The 17,210-nt window shown below is 43.5% G+C and overlaps 2 protein-coding genes and 1 long non-coding RNA gene across 4 annotated transcripts; all 3 read left to right on the top strand.

The window, feature by feature from the left end:
- The first annotated feature begins 2 nt into the window (after positions 1-2).
- Positions 3-3,447, top strand: LOC108951492 (uncharacterized). The gene is made up of 3 exons (XR_001975921.2): positions 3-279; positions 379-533; positions 2,953-3,447. It is a non-coding gene; the product is annotated as an uncharacterized LOC108951492 (long non-coding RNA).
- Positions 3,448-4,307: 860 nt separating this feature from the next.
- Positions 4,308-12,946, top strand: LOC103968446 (protein-tyrosine-phosphatase MKP1). Of its 2 annotated transcripts, XR_010480651.1 has the most exons (3): positions 4,308-6,647; positions 12,247-12,402; positions 12,599-12,946. XR_010480651.1 is itself a non-coding variant. In XM_009381673.3 (2 exons), the coding sequence occupies exons 1-2, from the start codon at positions 4,596-4,598 to the stop codon at positions 12,328-12,330; spliced, it is 2,136 nt and encodes a 711-aa protein (XP_009379948.2). In that variant the 5' UTR covers positions 4,308-4,595; the 3' UTR covers positions 12,331-12,583. The 2 variants fall into 2 exon arrangements, 1 of the variants encoding a protein (XP_009379948.2); XM_009381673.3 differs by lacking the exon at positions 12,599-12,946 and having other exon boundaries at positions 12,247-12,583.
- Positions 12,947-13,258: 312 nt separating this feature from the next.
- Positions 13,259-15,981, top strand: LOC135595797 (glycosyl hydrolase 5 family protein-like). Its single transcript, XM_065087190.1, has 4 exons — positions 13,259-14,205; positions 14,452-14,699; positions 14,773-15,293; positions 15,370-15,981. Exons 1-4 carry the CDS (start codon positions 13,798-13,800, stop codon positions 15,798-15,800), a joined length of 1,608 nt encoding a protein of 535 aa, XP_064943262.1. The 5' UTR covers positions 13,259-13,797; the 3' UTR covers positions 15,801-15,981.
- The last annotated feature ends 1,229 nt before the right edge of the window (positions 15,982-17,210 follow it).

Genomic DNA, 17,210 nt, shown 5'->3' with positions numbered 1-17,210 from the left:
CCTTCGTGGACCGAACATGCTTTGACTGTCAATTGCACGAAGGTGTGACACGTCGATGAATGCAGCGTGGTGTTTCGACCGCCGTTTCGCCCGAACCGGCATGAAACGGGGGATACGTACCGGTCCGGACGTGAACCGCTGCACGGACGGCCTCCGATTCGGCCGGTCCGCCTTGACCCATTAACTGTAGCTTTTAGGGCCCGCATTCGCGCCACCACTTCGCCGGAACGCGAGTGCGTCTCGCCTCGTGCTACCGCCCGTCGCTGCTCGCCGTCGACGGTACGCTTCCTCCTCCTCCTCTTCTTCCTTCCATCTCTTCCTCCACTCCTCTTCTTCCTCTTCGAAACATCGCCCATGTACCGGTGTTTCGTGTGTCAGTGGTCTGGCTTTGTCCCTCTTTGAGTTTGCGAAGGGTGTCAAGATTACAGGAAGAGCAAAGGTATCTGTTTGACATTGCTACTCTTCTTCCTTGGATGTACTCCGGATCCGGGTTTAGAGGAGGGGCTTCTGGTTGAAGGGCTTCCTTTTGTTTGGTACGTCTCCTTCCTACTATTCTGTAGTTTCTTGATGTATCTCAGAATGTCTACAACTTCCCCATTCTGAAGGATGAGCAGTAGAACTAAGTCAATTCTGCATGATTCATGTGCTTGAAATGTGTAATGCTTTCCACAATTACTTTTCATTCTCCATTGTTCTAAATTGTTTTCTTAGTTTTAGGGCAACATTGGTGGTTGCTCCCTCTTAGTCGCATGAGTATGAATCTGTATGCAGAAGGTAGATCTTTGTTCTTGCTAACATAAACCGTAGCAATCCCTCGGCTCAGATTTAACTTGCTCATGTATTTGACTGAAGATTGGGTGAATGGTCGGTCATGTTGATCCAGCCTAAATCTTATGATGCTCTATATCAGGCTACTTACCTTTTGGATGGGAGAAGGATTGGATTGTTATGATGTTGAGATATAGTTGTTCTTCTTTGAAAATGGACATGCAAATGAAAATAAGGGCATTGAATAGGCATGCAAGCAATATGATCTTGATGAGTTTTTTTAAAGGAACTCTCCATAACAATCTTCAGACTTGTCTGAGCATCGGGTGTAATATTTACTCTACAAACTTAATTATATGGAAGCAAAGTCACTGCTTTTGCAAAAGCAGAACAACTTCTTGATCCATTTTCCCAGTAGTTGCACCTTTCTTTATTACTTGAGAGACTACAGATCAAAAAGTCTATTGATCACTCTACTTCTCAAGAAACATCAATAACTGTGTATGGGTCACAGAAGTTAGTTTCTTGTTTAAATCATGCTTAATGTCCAGTTAAATCTTCTGGTTTAATCAAAGACTGTTATTCTTTAAGATTGCTATTGCAGAAAAAAGAAGATAAAAAAATGACAAGAAGAGGGGAGGTGATTAATGTTGTTTTAGACTGAAAAAGAAGAGAGAGTCTATCCATCCTCTTAACCAATAAAATAGATCAAGAGATGGACCAACATGCCAAAGACACTAACATATGAGATATGTTGTCTGATAGCAGATAAGATTTCCTCAACTGCACGAGGAAATCTCTGAACAGTTGAGGAAAATCATCTCTGCTAATATGTATAAATAGCCACCAAGTTCACTATCTCAAGCATACTTTGTAATTACATTTCATACTCTATCATGGTATCAGAGCCGCTTCATACTCTATCACTGTCCACATTGCAAGAGTATTCTAGTAGTATCTTAAGTTATTTTTTTTAATTGAAAGCCATACTATGGAAGAAATTATGCTAGATTAAATGGATGCTTCAGCGAAAATCATGTTTTATATCAAATTGTGTGGAATCCTGTCCTAGGAATGAAAGTGAAATAGGTCTTGGATATATCTTTCGTCGACCCTCTAAATTGATGAGTGATGTCATTTTCATGTAACAGTGTGCCCCATGTTCGCATGTGCTATGCTGGCCCAATGCTTGATGTAGTATGTGTTTAAGAGAAGACATTATTTAAAACAACAATCTGCTTGCCTGCCTGGGCAGTCACTTAGACTGGGATGGCTTACAAGTCTTTTAATTTACTCCATAAGCACTGTTTTTATTGCTGTGGATATTAAATGACTGCCGAGTTTCCATTTGCAGTGACTGATCGACTCATTTGAAGTACTTTTGATGTTGCGAATGGATCATACTGTGGTTTTTCAGTTAATGGACTTGTTACTCATTATAATATACTTCTAGATGCCTCAAAATCTCTCCTGACACCTTCTCTGATGCTGCAACTGTCAATGTAGCAATCAAATGAGTTGTGAATCAGCAACTGCTGCTTCTATTGACAGTAGTTGCTGTTGTCACTACCATAGCTTCCTTCCATTGCATTGGTTAAAATAGCTTCCCAACTTAGTATCACTAGGTGGCTGCCTGACTCCATGGCACTTGGTTACTTAGGTTGCCTGTTTAACACCTTTCATCTTCTAAAACATTATACCAGGTGAAACTTTAGCTTTAGCTTGTAATATATTTTTTTAAGGTGATGAGTTTCATGGTCACAGTGAGGAAGGAGGTTTATTAATCAGGGAAGACCACCGAGAATCCCACAGGTCAGGTCATGGTCAATGACTATATGTTCATTGTCTTTCCTCTGTTTGCCAAATTTTTGGAAGCACAAAATTTGCTTACAAATGTTTCCAAAAAGCTTTGACATTTTGATAAGAATAGAGCAAAGATGATATTATAGAGCATGCTTCGGCTCATCTTCCAACTTTGTTCTGGGAAGTGGGAACAAAATCCCTAAATTGAGCTTGATGCCAAATGGTGCCGTTTTAAAATGCTTTTTGTGAAGACAATGACAAAAATAAAATAAAATCAAATGAACTATATCTGTTTCATACAGTAAATAACATTCATGTTTCTTGTTTGTTTGTCATTCAGATAAATCTTTATGCTGTTTTTTGACTTCTTTACCTGTTCAGGTTTATAATGTTACCAAATTCTTGGAGGAACAATGTGGAGGAGACGATGATTTATTGACGGCCACCAGTACATCCTTCTCCATTAAGAACAGTAGAAAATCCATTTTCATCTTCTTGGATTTGAAGAAAGGATTCAACTGATAATTTTGAAGAGGTTGGGTTGGATAGAGCACTTATTGCAAGGGCAACGATCAATGAGCACTGTCAATGAGATGCAGCAACAATCCTTTCCAAGATCAAGACACTCGAATTCATCATAACTTCAGTTTTTGTTTCCACTCGCAATCTTGGGATGAGCTACTGCCATCAGAGTTATACACTAAATCAGCTTAAAATCTTTTGATGCGCTTGCAATGTTAAGCTGGTGGTAGTTGTACACGTCAAAAGTCATAAAAGCTTTTGACAACAAAACCTTTCGCCATTAAGCTTTGCTGTAGTGAACTGTAACTGAGAAACCTAAAAGTTGCTCGAGGTTCTGCCTCGCCATTTCCTTCACTCGTGCACTTTCTAATCTTCATTTTACATGTATAGAACTCAAACATGATGTGGCCTATGGACCTGATGATGATGTTGCTCTTTCCCCACTCTTTTATCGAGTTGCGTGTTTCTGTGGAAAGGACTTGTCTGCTTGCTTGAGCATCTTTTTTCTTCTGCCACTTTCTAGGTTTCACATGAACTTGAACTGCTGACAGCTTTTGTTATTCTTTACATTGAACTGTTCAATCTTGATCAATTATTGCACTTTGTGAATTTTGGCGATTTAAATTCTGTTTATTTTGTGGTTTTATGTTTTTGCTATGCAACAGTGACAGATTACATCCTCTTTTTTCCAGTAATTTCTTGTTGCTTCCATTGTGATGATGATTTGTTATCCTAATCAGCCTTTTAATCAAAGAGTAGACGATAAATGTCTACGATTGAAAAGCTTGTTGGGAACATGCCGTCGTCATCCGTCCACAATCTTATACGCGTTCTCTTTCCAGTTTTACTCTCATGGAACCGCTACTAGTTTCATATCCACTTCGTTTCTTACCCTTCTTGTCATTGCAACAAGCCTGTGGGTCCTGGCGGGGCCTGGTCCCCTCGGCCTGACCTCGAGACGGGGTGGCCCCGTGAATCTGTGGCTACGACGACTGGAGTCGCGAACCCGGGACGTGCGCAATTCGTATCTCACATCGCGACCTGAGTGGCCCCAACACACGTGTCACAGTCGCGAACGAACGAGGGCAGCGGCCATCGCCGACATGGCGTTGACCGCGTCACCGTCGGTCAAACCGTTAGGCGCCCCAAGCACGGCAAGCGAAGCCTCCCCCTGTCCCTCCCTCGCTCCGTACCACCAGCCCCATCTTTATCCTCCTCCTTCTCTCTGCTTCCCTTATCTTCCCCTGCCCACAGCACCACCATCAGCCATAATTATATGAACTAACCAACGAAGGAATCCACCGAACCTTTCTTTCTCCTTTTTCTTTTTGTTCATATTTGTATTTGACGACAACGCAAACTCGCAGCCGCCAAATTTTACTCCGCCGTTGAATTCTTCCTGTTCTAGTCGTCTCTCTCCGATACTATTTTTCTCTCTGCTCCATCAGCAATGGACTCTTTCTTCCCCCTGCCACTGAGATAGGAAGACGGAGCAGAATACTATGGACGGCGAGGATCCTCCCTCCTCCTCCGGAACTCCCCGCAAGACCCTTCTCCGATCAGCCACCTGGACCTCCCGCTCGATTTCCAACCCTAACCCTAACCCCAATCCCCAACCCAGCCGGCCGCCCAAACCCGGCCGCCTCGCGCTCCCTCCTCCCCCACCCCTCGCCGCTTGGCCCTGCCCCGCCTCCGACGACTCCGGCCACTGGCCCGCCACGCCCTCCGCCTCCTCCACTCCTGCCGCTGCTGCCTCTGCTGCTGCGGACGACGGCGACGGCGACGTCTCCCGCGTTGACGACCACGTCTACCTGGGTGGCGACTCGGTGGCACGTGACCGCGCGGCCCTCCGCCGCCACGGCATCACCCACGTGCTCAACTGCGCCGGCGCCGCCTGCCCCGACCACTTCCGCGGCGAGCTCGCCTACCGGACGCTGTGGCTCCGCGACTCTCCCGCTGAGGACCTCGCCCCGGTCCTCTACGATGCATTTGACTTCCTCGAGCGCGCCCGTGCCGCCCCACGAGGCCGCGCTCTCGTCCACTGCCGCCGCGGCGCCTCCCGCTCCGCGGCCCTTGTCGTCGCCTACCTCATGTGGCGCCGCGCCCTCCCCTTCGACGACGCCCTCCGAGCTGTCCGCGCCGTCCGCCCCTCCGTCGACCCCAACCTCGGCTTTGCCGCTCAGCTTCTCCGCTGCCAGCGCCGCGTCCACGCCCTCCCCCCGACCCCCGGCTCCGCCGCCCTCCGCGCCTACCGCATGGCCCCCCAGTCCCCCTATGATCCCCTCTACCTCGTCCCCAAGTCCGTCGACCTCAGCTGCACCGACGGCGCAGGCATCCTCGATTCCCGAGGCGCGTTCGTCGTCCACGTGCCCTCCGCCATTTACGTCTGGCTCGGCCACTGCTGCGGACCCTCCATGGCCACCGCTGCCGCCACCGCCGCGCTCCAGGTCGTCCGCTACGAGCGTGCCGAGGGTCCTATCATCACCGTCAACGAGGGTTCCGAGCCTGCAGCATTCTGGGCCGCCCTCACTGACGAGCCCCTATCCGCCGTTCCGGAAGAGATCGTTGGAAATAGGAGAGTGGAGCTTTATGATCTCGACTACGACATCTTCCGCAGGGCTACGGCGAGAGCTAGAGCGGCACCACCACTCTCGAAGATGTGGACAGGTCCCGAGACGATAACCCCTGTGAAGGATAGTGGTTGGTGCCGCTTGAGGCGCAAGTTCGCAAGCAGGGACTGGAAGGATATAATAAAGGCAGTGGTGGAGCGCAGGAGTCTTAGAGAGGAGGATCTGCGGGCAAGCAATGCAGTTCGATCTCCAGGGTCGTTCTCGGTTGAGTCGAGCACCACACCATCATCCTCGTCAGCTGATTCTGCTTCGGTTCTGTCTACCTTCTCACCAAACTCGTCATCTTCCTCAGATTGGAACAATTTGTCACCGCCAAGGTCGGAATTGCATAGGGCATCACAAACTGAGCTGAATCCGGAGTTGCAATCTTCAAGTTCTGGAAATGTGAAGGGGAAGGATTTGCGATCATTAGCTGAACGCAGGGGTGGCAATGCTCCTTCTCTGTTTCTAGTGCCATCAGCCGGTGATACTGAAGGAAGGCTCTCTTCAACAGATATTGTGAGGGACTGGTGCCTGTCTCCTCCTTTTATTTCTGAAGTGGAAGAATACCAAGAAACATTTGATTTAGAGCGACGACTCTCATTAGGTGCTTCTGATCCGGACGATGCAGCAGAAGATGAAACTTATTGTGCTGATGAGCATAACCAATTAATTCATCCGGTTCTTTTTAGGTGGCCAGATATGGATAAAGTGGAAGATGTTCACCCTGGTGTCCTCGACTCTGAATCAATATTCTTGTTGTTAGCATCAGAATCAAAATTGGGTTCAAGAAAACCAATGATGAAGAAAATATATGTGTGGTTAGGACGAGATAGTAGGAATGAAGTTGGTAGAGGGAATGAAGAAGATGGGCATATATATTTGGATAGGGCTGGCACTGAGTTTTTTGGTCGCATGGGTACTCCAATGGATACTCCTGTACAGGTATGCAATAATTTCTTCAACCTGGTGAACTTTTTTTGACCTATATGCTCTAGTAACGTTATTCTGATTTCAAATGAGGTCTTGTTTTGAGGGAAATATCTGCCTTCAAAGTGTTTTCAGAAAATATGTTATTTGTTGAAATCCATAATTACTTGTTATTTGATAATCTTTGTCATTGAAGAAAAATAGGATCTTTCAGGTGAATAATGTGCAGTGTCATGTTGGATATTCCAGCTCATGATAGCTGTGTACTACTTGTTTTTAACTAGGATTATTGGGGCATTTATCTATTAGACTACCTTAATTGCAATGGAACAAACTACTTAGTTGTCTATGATTGACTGAGATTAGAAGACTGTATCATTAAACAAGGGTGAATCTATCCTCAGACTTGTATTTAATACAAAGGAAAAAAAAACATAATGCAGCAGGATTTTTCTGAACCTAAACTTCCAAAACTTTGAAGTTCCCACAGGCTTGTTTTTTGGACCAGGTATTTTATATTGACTTACAAATTTGAGAGGATGCTAGATTTGTCTGGTAATAAACATATTAAAGTTGCCTTGAAACAATAATTGCTTACACTCCATATCAATTTTTTATGCTTCGGTACAATTTAACTTGCATACCTACTGAGTAAATTGCACCTTGCATGAATCACTGCTTCAAAAATTCATCTTTAGGAGTTGTATATTTTTAATATATAATCTTTAATGAATTCATAATAGAATAATCCGCTAGCTGACAACCAAGGTATATAGTCGTTCATGTATATAATGCTCCAATCAACATCCCAACTCTAGTCCCAAAAGAATTCCCCCATAAATCCATACTAAATATGAAAAACAACATAACAGATACCAATTGGGAAGGAGGAAGAATTTAAGGATGCAATAATGCATCATCACAAACGTACATCCTTCATCAATGGCATTAAATTTGAATGCCCAAGATGCACTCATCCAACAATAGATGAAGACATCTTACTCATGGGAATGACTTTACTCTCCAATAGAGAGAAATCATAAACCCCTCAACTACTGAAGTGGTGTCTCACCCACCATGGTGATAAATAAATCTCCCCTAGCAGGATATCATTCGGTTGTCACATTTGACGGCCCGGTCCATTAATTGCCAAAGGTAATCATGCTACCACTATTGATTTGCTGCCAGTAGGAATTAATGTTCATAATCATCATAATATATTCATTCATGATTTTGTATCTCATGCATCATGAGCTCATTATGTAACATCTAGTATATCTAAAAATAGATTTTTTTGATATATATGGATATATATCATGGAAGATACTCATCCATAAGTAATCATCTAGCAAACCAAATAAAAGTGCAAGTCGATAAAATATCATCAGTAGTTGACCGCATTTGGCACGGATGAAATGAGTTGACATGATGTTCATAAGAATGAGATTATATTAGATCATATTAGATTTAACTTCCAGATCTTAAAAAGTTAGGATCTGTCTTGACCTACAATCATCATGATTCTCAACGTCCTCGACATCATGATCTCCATTATCATGAGTATCTCCAAGGACTATCGTGCCGCCCAGAACAGTATGTAACGGGCTGTACGTACCGATTTGAGTGTGGACTAGTACGCAGATCACTCCCCTGTTTTGGCTGGTTTTGGTCCAACTCATGTAAAGAAAACCAAAAACAGTGATTCACGAGCCCTCTTCTTGTGATGCTGCCACCACCATTTGCGAGCACTCTTCTTACCACTGCCCTCTTCTCCTGACGCTGCCGCCATTCAATGTTGGCATTGTCTAGCAGCAGAGAAGAAGGAAGAAGAGGAGGAGGATAAGAGGAGGGATGTTCCGGGGAGATAGATGGATGGAACAAAGGAGGATAACAGTGTCATTTAAGGGGCATTAGCATGAGTTGGGGAATGGAGAGGGGATATTGCAACTATACAGGCAGGCATGTGATGAAACTAGCTTGCAGAGCTGTCCTGCCGGCTGGCTTTCAAGTTGGCTTGTGGGGCTGGCCTATAACTGAAGTTGAGCTAATATCTACTACTATTTCCTGGAAATACAAGTTGGACAATGTGAGGCCTGGTCTATGGGTGCAGTGGGCTTCACTCTGCTGAGATTACAGTGGACAGGGGCCTGCTGAGGCTGCATTTGGGTTGCAGCTTTGTGCATTGGCTAGATATTCGCATATGTGACTGTACAAAGGGAGTGGAGCATAAGTCTCTCAAGAGACGTGGTGGAGGGGAGTCTTATTGGCTGTTCCAAGAGTGTGCACGATGGTACATAGCTTTGTACAACACATGGGCAATCAGAGATGCACGTCGAACAATTGAGGAAAGACCACCGGGGAAAGCATGATATTAACAAGGCACTTGGCTGCACATCCTGCAAAGGACCATGCAAGAATTCCCATGCCCTGTGCTGATGTGCGCAGGCTTGTTGATGTGCTTAGGTCTGCAAGCAGGCTTTCCTGCGCCATGGTTTACAGGCTGATCTGTGCAAGGATGCCTGCGAGCTGTGGCTGGTGCAGGCGGGCTGGGCTTGCAGGCCAGCGTTTGAGCTGCTGAAGGAGGGCTGCTTGTTGGGTGCTGGGGGACTCGCCTATGGCATGCGATCTAACAAGGATGCAAGATCAGCGACCTACACGTCACAGCAGCTGCCCCGATCCAACCCCACCTGATGACCTCTTGCCGTTCGCATCTTCCCTTCTCCTAAGTCCTAATTGTCTCCTATTTTACTCGGCTCTCATCTTTTTCTTCTATCTACCTTTCTATGTCCACTCAAAGCTCTACAAACTTCCACAACCATGTCTTTTCACTCCAGCAACTACGACATGGTGCAAATGATATCACCTTTTACCAATTTAGATTAGATCTTTCAAGTACACAAAGGAGTGAAGAAACAAACATCCTTAACTTAATAATCAGCATGGTAAAAGTATCGGATTTACAATACTTGAGTCACGAGCAAAATAATAACAAGGTGAAATCATACTGCTAACAGAAAGTGAAGAGATGATTCCTACAGCAATCATCGAGATAGAGAAAGAGAAATCTAGAAAGGATCCTGACGTCTTCCTAATGGTAATGCACATTGTCTGTCTTCTCTTCATTTTTCTCCTCTCTGATCAACTTCACAACGAAAACCTGTCTTCTACCCCTCACCTTCTTTAGAAGGAAGCAGGCTCTAGATAGAAAGGAGATGGAATATCTAATCCATTGTAGCCAATAGGACCATACCAATCTCATCTAACTGTTGTCCCAAACAAATATGATGTCTAAACACCTAAAATACCAAATTAGTCTTCTAATTAAAGCCGATTCTAACAATTATCATCAATTCCTGACAAGATTCTACACATATAATCAACCTAGTTCAGATTAATGCTTTACTGTTTTTGAGATTTAGCTCATCCTGTTAATGTCATTTTGGTGGCTATACAAGTTGCAGAGGTTAGATATAAATGCAATGTTTACATTGTCTTGGTCTTGGAGGTCACAGAATGTTCATATGCATATGCATCATCAACTTCCTCTTAGGAGAAGTTGCATGGATGTGATTAATAAAAGTAAAGAATCTTATTCTGCATTAGATTTTGTATGTAGGAAAGCATATATTTGGAGAAAGTTCATAATTTGTCTAAATTATGCATCATCAGATTTAGCACCTGAATTTGACAATCCCTATATTCTTCATCTGGTACCTTGCTCTATTGGATAAATCATGTGCTACACACAAAAATTGAGACTAGGCTTGTTTTGATAAAAAAACACTTGTAATGCAATAGACTGTAATCCAGATGTTCAATTATTGCAAAACCCGACAATGGCGACAGCCTCTAATTTTACTCTGACTTTCCATGAACTAACTCGGACATTGGCACACAATAAGAGGCTGAAATAATGTGCAGTTCAATCACTTGAGTTCCCAGTACAAATAGGAAGCAGGAAAGCTTCTAGGCATTGGTTCTGGTGCCTAAATATGTCATTGTATGTTACAGCTATACAATGTGGTCATATCGATCCAAGACATGGCATGTACGCGTGTAGAATTTGCTATATGTATCATTGCAGCTCAAAAAATCAGTTTGTTGTATCACAAGCCAGGAAGAGCACCCAGAAGAGAGATGCTTGTTCAATTAAAGAATAATTTGAAGGACAATTGTAAAGACAATTTTGTGTCTAAAATTAATGTTAGTGGGAATAAAATTGTGAAGGGTTCATCGGTCATGTTGCAATTGAGGAGCAATATTTATTTAAAAATTATCATGAGTTAAGGTTTGCAATATTTCAAGGAAGTGAGATTTTTATGTTTAAAAAAGAATCATTATAGAGAGTTCCTCATTACTGGACAGCAAATAGCTTCATTAGTACATATCAAGTTTTGGAAAATGTTTAACAAAGCAAAAAAAGGAACTTCTGGTTATAGAGCCTGTACTGGGCTATACGAGCCTTTACGAAGCATACCAAGCATTAAAGGCTCTATACCATCTGGTTTACCCTGATTTGTGTATCGGTAATCTATCAAACTGGTAACGGAACTGTACTAGGCAATATTGCAGACATTGTTGTGCTCATTCAACTTGTTCCTCTGCGTCTTTTAGATTTAGATTTAGTCAAGTGTGTGAAGATGATAGCAGGTCTCTGTAATTCCAAGATCTTGCAGTTTTGTTTTAAGTTCTACCAATATATATGTACAATAACTGCTTTTCTGCAACTTTTGATTAGGCAATTTGATATCAAATTTTTTTCCATTGTGAATTCTGTAATATTTTCATATTGAACCATCTTTCCCTACATGAAGGTTTACTTTCGATGAATTCATGAACTCCGTCATTCTTGAGATATTGTACAGTTGTACTGTTCATGAATAACCATTTGCAATGACACGACGAGACTCGTGTTTCTAAATTTATGTGGTTGGGCTTAATAATTATCGTGTAAATTTACTTCTTATGTACTGGGCTTCACTCTTTAATTATCTTACTGGATTAGCATGATTCATAATAAAACCTCTTTAAGTATATATCCCTCTTACTATGTTTTAAACCCTTCACTTAACACTCTCTTCTTTAATTTTTTTCTATGTTTTTGAGAAATTGTGCAAAACTTCATATTTAGCCATACTACATATGCTGTATATTTAGGAGGTTGTCTGACATTCCATCTTTGCCGCTACTATCATCCTCTTTGGGAAGTTGACAACGCGAGATGATTTATGGCAGAGATCGTAGCTTGGGGGTGAATAACCATGCAGTTGGCAGTTTCTGATATGCAAAAAGTGGAAAAGGGACTTAGTTGGAATAATAATTATTATGAAAATTAATTGTCACAAAATTCTTCTTTTTTTGAAAAAACTAGAGAAAATGGAGTACCTTCAATGTGAAATCATAACATTTCGTTCAGTGGATTCTTAGATTTAGCTGTCCCAAGATGTCATTTACCAGTTGCCTGGTGATTTGGCTCTTTCTTATGTAGCATGTACAGCCTTTAATATTATTGATAACTGTGATCAGTCAAGCTAATCCTTCTATGTATTCTGGAAGTGTCATTAATTGTTTGTCGATCGAAACCTGATCGTATTTATTATTGTGTGTTCAACAGATAATTCGAGAAGGCCAGGAACCAGAGCAGTTTTTGAATCACATCTTTTCATTCCACCAGGCTACAGAAAGCAGTCATAGCTGAGGATAACTGAGAACTACTAGGAAAGATCCAACTTTCCTTTCAAGCATGCCCAACTCACTAATCCTTAAGGAAGTTATGGAAGTTTTTCTTTGCTTTGTTTTCATTTACCAGGGCAACAGTGTTATACCAAGTGCAACCAGTTAAAAATCATCAGCCATCACTAAATGTGTGAATGGAGCTGGCCATTCAGGAATAACAAGAGAAATAATTTCAAGTGAAAATATATTGTATCCTGTGCTTTTTTTACAAACAATCATATTTTGTGCAGGTTACTAACAAGATATGTCACTTAGTGGAACTGCTGCTTCAACGTTGACTAAGCAAGGTATGCATACTTCCTCCCATGGTCACTCTGCTAGTGGAAACCTGGTTGAGCCAAAGATAGCAGTGTCGGGAGTTCTTTTCAGTTCCTATGGATCCTATTCCTCCCTGCCTTGAATTAGATTTCTGCTGTCACATTCCAGATTTAGTCCCAAATTGAGTTGCTGTTATAGGAGTAGGTGGATTTAGTTTCTACCATATTAACTCTACTGCACATTGTGTGTCAGACTAACATTGGAAAGTTCATGCGGTTTTTCTCCGCAAACCAAAATACACTAGAGAAGTTCATCAATAATGAGTTATTCTTGTTGTGAGGTAGGAGGAAGTTTGATTCCAAATCACTGTTGCGTGATGTTGGATCAATTTTTAACCTTCTTAACAAAAAAAAAAAAAGTTTGGAAACCGAGTCACTGGAGCACAATTAATAAGCATTTTCTTTGTATCTTTTTTGAAATCTAAGGTGTTCTTCAAGTTTTTGGTAAGTGAATTAATGCAAGATCATTTAGATCATTTTTTATCTGTAATTTTTTTTTACCTTAGTGGTGTATTGCAATTCCCATAAGTTGTCATATAGCGAAGTTTTCTAAATTAAATAGAAAGTAAATGAAAACTTGATTTTGATTTTTATCTTCTCTGCTGTAACATTTTCCTTTCTTTTGTGCTTATAAAAGGTTAGTGAATATGTTTTGATAAGTTCAAAAATGATGAGTCACCCACATACTTTCTTCCGGTGGTATGTTCTCTTCGTACATTATTTGCTATGCGTACCCTTTTCATTTGTTTATCATATTATTGTTGTTGTTGTTGTTGTTGTTATTTCTTCCTTTTATTTATTTATTTATTTTATTATCATAATAAAAGGATTTCCATTGTTTCCTCACAAGTGGGACACGAACTCGTTCTACGTCGATGGATGTCTTCAAAGAAAGCAAATTATATATTCTATGTTTTCTCATATTTTAAATGTGATGAAAATTTTTTTTTCTCTAAAAAAAATATTATTTCTTAAAAAGTATATTTTAGAAAAAAATAATTTAAATTGTCTATTCTGTCTCAGTGTATTGTGTTCCTCTATAAATATGCACGATCGAAATCTCGGTCTGCTGCTGCAACAATCCTACGCTTCACCTGCCACAACCCGAAAAAATGAGGCCTTCATCTTCCTTCCTCGGCCCTGTACTTATCTCTCTAATCCTCCATGCAACCTTGCACGACCTCGCCGCCGCCTCTCCCCTCTTCACGGACGGCCGGTGGATCGTGGACGCCTCCGGCACGCGCGTCAAGCTCGCCTGCGTGAACTGGCCGTCGCACTTGGAGCTGATGCTGGCGGAGGGCTTGTCCAAGCAACCACTGGCGAGCATCACGTGGAATATCCACCTCATGGGCTTCAACTGCGTCCGGCTCACCTACCCCACCTTCCTGCTCACCGACGAGTCACTGGCCTCCCTCACCGTCCGGCAGTCCTTCGAGAGAGCCGGCCTCGACGCCACCATCCCCCTCATCGCCCTCCACAACCCCACTTTCGTGGACCTCAACCTCCTCCAAGCCTACAAGGTGACCCTCTCTCTCTCTCTCTCTCTCTCTCTCTCTCTCTCTTCAGCCACAGTTCGTCAAGTTTCTCCTCGAATGCATTCGGTAACATGCACGATCGTCATGAACCAAGGACAAGAACAGCAGAAAGCACATCACCTTTCACAGATCCGATGTGTCAGGGTTCAAATGCCCTTTCTTTTGACCCAATAAATGTATATGTGTTTATATAGACCCTTTTTTTCGCTAATCCCTGAGAGAACTGAGCAGGCTGTGGTTGCCAAGCTTGGAGCGACCAATATAATGGTGATACTGGACAACCACATCAGCAAGCCAGGGTGGTGCTGCAGCAACTCCGATGGCAATGGCTTCTTCGGAGACACTTATTTCGATCCTAATGTGTGGTATCAAGGCCTAATAAAAATGGCGACGATGTTCAAAGGAACCCCCAACGTGGTCGGCATGAGCCTGCGGAACGAGCTCAGAGGTCGACGACAGAACGTGGACGACTGGTTCACGTACGTCACCGTCATTTCGCGTCTTCATCCTTCCGCTCCCTTCCCACTCTTCCTAATTCTCCTCCTCCTTCAGGTACATGCAGAAGGGCGCGGAGGCCGTGCACGGCGCCAACCAAGACGTGCTCGTCGTGCTATCCGGCCTCAGCTTCGACAACGACCTGAGCTTCCTGGCGAACAGGCAGGTCGATGTGAGCTTCCAGCGGAAGCTCGTCTTCGAGCTGCACTGGTACGCCTTCAGCAACGGCGACGCATGGGTCAAGGGCAACCCCAACAACGTCTGCGGAAGCATCTCCGGGAGCGTGAACACCAGGGCGGGGTTTCTGCTGGACCGGCAGCTGCCGCTCTTCGTCAGCGAGTATGGAGTGGACCAACAAGGCGGCAACCTGAACGACAACCGCTACTTCGGTTGCATCCTGGCGTTTTTAGCAGACAAGGACGTGGACTGGGCGCTGTGGACCTTGCAAGGGAGTTACTACCTCCGAGAAGGCGTCGTCGACAAGGGGGAGTCCTATGGAATGCTAACATATGACTGGGCCGGCGTCAGAAACCAGACTGTGCTACAGAAAGTTCGAGCGGTGCAACAGCCATTTCAAGGTACTCGACGAACCCCTCTTCTTGGATCCAATGCTTAAAGCGGATACAAACTGTCCGATCCAAATGTTCGATACAGGTCCTGGCGTCTCCAAAACTCCTCCCTATATCATCATCCTCCACCCATCCACCGGGCTCTGCGTCAGACAGGGCTCCTTGACATCCCACACGCTCGATTTTGGTCCCTGCGACGGCAACATGCAAGCATTCCACTACACCCAGCAGCGGACCTTGACATCCGTAGATTCATCGCTGTGCGTGAGCGCCACCGGATCAGGGAAGCCTGTAAAGTTCGACAGCTGCAGCGACTCGGGCTCCTCCTGGGATCTGGTCTCGGACTCGGGGATGCATGTGTCGACCACGTTGCCCGGTGACGGCAGCACCCTGTGCTTGGACGTCGGCCAGAACGGCGTCGTCACAAATCCATGCAAGTGCCTCCGCGACGACGCCAACTGCGATCCTGGGAGCCAGTGGTTTAAGCTCGTCACCAGCGCCAAGGCTATTCCCTGATCTCTCTCTCTCTCTCTCTCTCTCTCTCTCTCTCTCTCTCTCTCTCTCTCTGTAGAGCTCGTCACCAGCGCCAAGGCTATTCCCTGATCTCTCTCTCTCTCTCTCTCTCTCTCTCTCTCTCTCTCTCTCTGTAGAGCTCGTCACCAGCGCCAAGGCTATTCCCTGATCTCTCTCTCTCTCTCTCTCTCAATAATTGGCAAGGGAACAATAATTGGCATGTAGTCGAGGAAAACAGAGCATGTCGATGCTCATTTCTGACCACCTTTCATGGTATAGAATTTGATGATTCATTCATCTGGTAATGTTCTGTTCAATCATAGATCAAATGGAATTAGAGCCATGGCAAAAACTAAGAAAGATTGGAACTTGGTCTGGGAAACTTGAGATACTTAATCCTAACATAGCTAAAGCTGTTCTTGCAGTGGGCATCTGAAAGATGAAAACTCAGTAACCCGTTGTTAGGATCGTTATTCAACTCCACCTCAGAGTTATCTACCGAGCAGCAAACAGGCCACGTACTAGAATATGCTCTGAATCGCCCCGGACTTCTTGCTTGGATCTTAATTGCACACCCTGAGAGAGAAATGATGCTTCTCAGATCGACGATATCTCCACCGGAGTTATACATAACGATAAGCCCGAGAGGCGCAAACCGGACTTTTTCATCGTAATCCTGACACACTATGAGACATCATCGTCTAAACCATATTCGATCCGAAGGAAATCTGTTTACATTGATTGGTGAGACAATATAAATCTCAAATTGCAGAATGCGCAGTAGAACATCTGCAGCTGCTCTCTTTTGTAGTTTCGATAGAGTTCCTGCGATTTACGATCCAAATCGATGCATACGACAAGTGGTTAGCAAGCAATTCAAGGACAACCATTAAGAGTTGTGTGTTCATTTATCGAAGCTTTCGCTCTCACAATGCACTAAGTTCATGGCACGTAGACGCGATTTCTCCGCGACAAGGTCTTACCGACTGTTTCAGTAGATAAGTTCATGGGGATAAAAACCATGATACAGGTAAATATAAAAAGACTTTATATTCCTTATATATTCTGATCTTTAACTAATTTATGATTTAAGAATCAATCATAAATTTAAGTACATGATTTAAGCATATAATTAAGAGAAATCTATCTCTCATAATCTATATAAATACATTACATCAATAAATAAAATCATTCTTCTCACAATAAATTCTTGATGATACCATAATCTTCTTGCTTCTCTCTCTTCCTCGCTCTCTATCTCGTTGGTGACCGCTATTGATACTTTATAACTCTTCTTTCGGATTTGGCATTGCACTAAAGACGAAGATACGTGACTCCTCCCTATCAATCTCCTAACACGATATGCTTTATAATATATCTACTCCACTTTGCTAATTTGATTAGCCTCCTCTA

Source organism: Musa acuminata, chromosome BXJ1-10, assembly GCF_036884655.1.
Source record: "Musa acuminata AAA Group cultivar baxijiao chromosome BXJ1-10, Cavendish_Baxijiao_AAA, whole genome shotgun sequence".
Taxonomy (NCBI): Eukaryota; Viridiplantae; Streptophyta; class Magnoliopsida; order Zingiberales; family Musaceae; genus Musa; species Musa acuminata.
This window is presented reverse-complemented; position numbering and strand designations above follow the sequence as displayed.

Bases quoted from the DNA above. Each gene is read 5' to 3' on its own strand.
- LOC103968446 (XM_009381673.3), top strand. From the start codon at position 4,596: ATGGACGGCGAGGATCCTCCCTCCTCCTCCGGAACTCCCCGCAAGACC. The intron at 6,648-12,246 runs GTATGCAATAAT...TGTGTTCAACAG, and splicing joins CAATGGATACTCCTGTACAG to ATAATTCGAGAAGGCCAGGA.
- LOC135595797 (XM_065087190.1), top strand. From the start codon at position 13,798: ATGAGGCCTTCATCTTCCTTCCTCGGCCCTGTACTTATCTCTCTAATC. The intron at 14,206-14,451 runs GTGACCCTCTCT...AGAACTGAGCAG, and splicing joins ACCTCCTCCAAGCCTACAAG to GCTGTGGTTGCCAAGCTTGG. The intron at 14,700-14,772 runs GTACGTCACCGT...CTCCTCCTTCAG, and splicing joins AACGTGGACGACTGGTTCAC to GTACATGCAGAAGGGCGCGG.